The sequence below is a fragment of the Nicotiana tabacum genome, chromosome 14 (assembly GCF_000715075.1).
Source record: "Nicotiana tabacum cultivar K326 chromosome 14, ASM71507v2, whole genome shotgun sequence".
In the NCBI taxonomy this organism is placed as follows: Eukaryota; Viridiplantae; Streptophyta; class Magnoliopsida; order Solanales; family Solanaceae; genus Nicotiana; species Nicotiana tabacum.
The window spans coordinates 93,769,825-93,773,359 of record NC_134093.1 but is presented as its reverse complement, the minus strand read 5'-3'; the positions used below and the strand labels follow the sequence as shown (position 1 = coordinate 93,773,359).

General features: G+C 33.4%; 1 protein-coding gene across 1 annotated transcript; it reads right to left on the bottom strand.

Annotated features, from left to right (window-relative positions):
- Nucleotides 1-1,515: 1,515 nt before the first annotated feature.
- LOC107767702 (protein BRICK 1-like) lies at nt 1,516-2,391 on the bottom strand. The gene is made up of 2 exons (XM_016586786.2): nt 2,022-2,391; nt 1,516-1,749 (listed from the first exon to the last, which is right to left on the bottom strand). Exons 1-2 carry the CDS (start codon nt 2,152-2,154, stop codon nt 1,625-1,627), a joined length of 258 nt encoding a protein of 85 aa, XP_016442272.1. The 5' UTR covers nt 2,155-2,391; the 3' UTR covers nt 1,516-1,624.
- Between the last annotated feature and the right edge of the window lie 1,144 nt (nt 2,392-3,535).

Sequence of the window (3,535 nt, the reverse complement as noted above, 5' to 3'; positions counted from 1 at the left end):
AAAGATTTCTATGTCCAAGTATGATTTAGGGAACCCCTAATTTAGTTCATAAGATAATTCTTTTAGTATTACAGAAAAAGCAGACTGAATCAGATGATTCACACAGCTGACCTCAACTAGTTTGAGATTGAGCATAGTTGATTGATTATGAGATTTTACATGGTTGTTGTACATAATTTACACAGTTGTTGTACATAACAAGTGAAAGAAGATTTAAAATCAGACAAATTTCAAAAACGAAAAAGGAATACAGAAAAATCAGAACCACATCTCATGTGGAAGAAGCAAATCAGCTTCTCATGGTGTAATTGCGAGTGAGAGAAGGTGAAAGAAGAAAGCAAGAAAATAAGAGGCCGAGATCCAGCAGATTAGAGTTCCATGGAGTCATATCTAGAAGGCAGGCATGGAGATTGAAACGACCTTACAGAAGGTATAGTACCATTTGCTTCATATTAATTAGGTCAAAAGACTAAGATGGTCTAGCAGAATGCATGCAACCTTTTGTTCCCTCATATCCACTTCTCAGTCCTATTTCAACCTTCTTAACAAAGTATTTCTATGATGCATTAGCTGTGAACTATGGTGAGTAAAGGTGTTAAACGGAGACGAGGTAGACCTAAAATCACATGGAAAGAAGTTGTCTCGAAAAACCTACAAACTCTTGGAATGAAAGATAGGGCACAATTGAAGAAAAAGTCTTATAGAGGCAGTACCAATTAGTTGGGAATATATTTTAGTAAAATGTTAATATGTTTAATAGGTCCTACGCTTTCTAGGAATCTATTAGCCTTATTAGACATTTTGATCCTTATTTTTATTTTTATTTTGTGAAATGTTGGCTTGAGATGAATTTAAATGGTGAACATGGTCATCGAGAATTCATATAGCCGATGGATTTCAAGGATCAGTCAAATTCGCCAAAATGAGGGGAATTTTCTCGATCCTTTGGTAAACCGAATTCAGTTCGGAAAGGTGGGAAAGCGGGTGAGCAGTTTCAAAGGATCAAGGAATAATAAAAGGTACCCTAGCTGGATAGCTAAGACACTAAGAAGGCTTAGGCGGAATGCTTACCTTATGCTTACGTACCGGCCATAGAGAAGGTAGGTAGGAATAGATGGGCTGACGGATTAGGGGAATGGACCGCTTGCAAGACTGAAAACTCAAAGAAGAAGCAAAAAAAAAAAAAAAAAAAAAAAAAAACCTCCAACTTGTTTGGGACTGAGACATAGTTATTAGTGTTATACTAGCCATGAACCAACTCAAGAGAATAGTAGCTTTTAAGAACCAGAGAAATCAGAATAAAAAGCCTTTAAATCTAATAGGTATTCAAACTACCCTCCTGGAAGCGAAGGCAGGAGCAAAGCTTACTTAAATTCCACCCATCACTTGCACAAAAATTGTGTCAAATCGTTTGGCATTGAAATGTAACTGACTTGAATAGATCGGTATTCATATAGCTAACCTAACAAATTCCAGATCGAGGCACATTTGATTGATTCATTAACTAATTTTCATAAAAATAAGGACTTTTAACAAATATGATCTCCAATAACCAAGCATTTTATAATACAGAAGTAAAGCAGCTTACAGATAAAGAGCATTATTAGAATGATGCATCATCATTTCACACATTAAACAGAGCTGGATTAGCAATGGCTGTGGTGACTTGTACTTCAAGCAGTTCCAAGCGACGTTCAAGTGTATCGAGCTTCTCATTCAGTGTCGCCAATTTGCTCTTCGTCGTTGCCTCTGTAAATACAACAACATTAATCGCTACACTGTTAAAAAAAATAGGAAAAAGGGTAAAATGCACCCACACTCAGTATTTATACCAAATCAATGAAGGCAAAACATACATCTTTCATACACACATTTACTACTTAATCATGGTTAACTGATGTGTATTTTCAGTTTAATTCTAACTACTACGGCTAAATTGTTTGATTTTGCGTAAAAACCAGATTAAGTTTTTACCTGTAAAAATTACTCTAAGGAGATTGAAGGAGTTAGAGAATAGTTACCAAATTGGACGAGGAAATCGAAAAGTTTACGGACGTTAAGGGAGATGTGAGAAATAAATTCACGATTCTCCCAATCTGCTTGTACTGCTATACCTACATTCACAGCGTTTGTAATTCCTCCGGCTCTAGCCATAGTTTTCCCTACTGCTTCCGATTTGAGAATGAAATATAAGAGAACTGAAAGGAGAACAATGAATTTAGCGATGATTTTTCTTCCACCTTAGTAATTGGAAGACGTAGGTGGGAGCAATGGAGCTGAGCAGCGTCTCGCTTAGTCGCTCGGTTGACTGCAGTTTTCCCCCTTTTGCTGTCTGTTTTCAATTTTTTGTTTCTTTTTCTTTGTTTTTGTTATATTTGTAAGTTAAGAAAAATGATGGAGATAGTGCCGCCTTCCTATCTTTAAAGGCAAGCATCTTTAGAGCCCGTCTGTTTTTCCCTTTTTTTTTTCAAAAAATTTTCTCAATTTTCGAAATTAGCGTTTGTTCATAAAATTTTTAATTTTTACTTGAAAATACATTTTAATATTTTTTAAAAATTTAAAAAACTCTAAAAAGTTATTTTTCAAAACTCAAATCACTCACGAAACTTCAAAAACAACCCATGATTATATTCATGTCCAAATACAATTCTAAATTTCAAATATCATTTTCACTTGAAAAATTTTTTCGCTCTATTTTGGAATTTTACAATTCTTATGTCCAAACGTCCACTTAATTGCACAAAATTTCACAATTTTGATCTATGACTGTGTGTCAAAGAAAATATTACTCCATTTTAGTTATCGTGGTTATAAAAAATATAATTATCATTTAAAATTATTAAGATATATTTAATTATTTTTTCTCATTTTATCTTTAGTATTAGTTGTTCTTAAAAGTACCAAATATTGATTATATAGCATGAAAACCTAACTGTGAAGAGTAAATAAGGTATAATAGACAAAAAGCCACTCTTATTAGTGATTTTCTAAAGTAGAAACATTATAACACTAATGAACAAGAGGGAATAGCAAAATTTATTTATGAGCGAGAGAACAATTAAGACACTTTACTTGGACTAAGAGCAGCAAATGCAGTGTTCTCGATTTGAATCTTAACATAATTAAGCTTATATTAAGATATTTATAGCGCCGCAAAATATAATAGAAGTAGTAGTATTTCGAGAGATATTGTGGACAGAATCCCTCAAGATTTTATTTAAAAGTTTAGACCTCTCTTTATGTTTCATTTATTTTTGGCTCAAGAAAATGCTAATAACCACCTAAATTCAACAAATAAATCAAAATCAATTCTTCCCACAAGTTTGAGCATTAACTGGCAGCTTCTCCATTCCACTTCTTCATCTTCATTGTTCACTCTTTGGATGCAAAATTGATTAATTCAATCGTTGAAGCTGATGTTGTTTCTTAAAACTTTAAAGTTAAGCATTGTATTCATTATGTGTGAAAGAACTTGAGTTTGAAGCTTGAAGGAGAAGAACAAAACCTCATTAAAGCTCATTTTGAAGCTTGGTTG

Coding starts and splice junctions, on each gene's coding strand:
- LOC107767702 (XM_016586786.2), bottom strand. CDS start 2,154: ATGGCTAGAGCCGGAGGAATTACAAACGCTGTGAATGTAGGTATAGCA. Junction 1,750..2,021: donor CGATTTCCTCGTCCAATTTG/GTAACTATTCTC, acceptor TTGTATTTACAG/AGGCAACGACGAAGAGCAAA.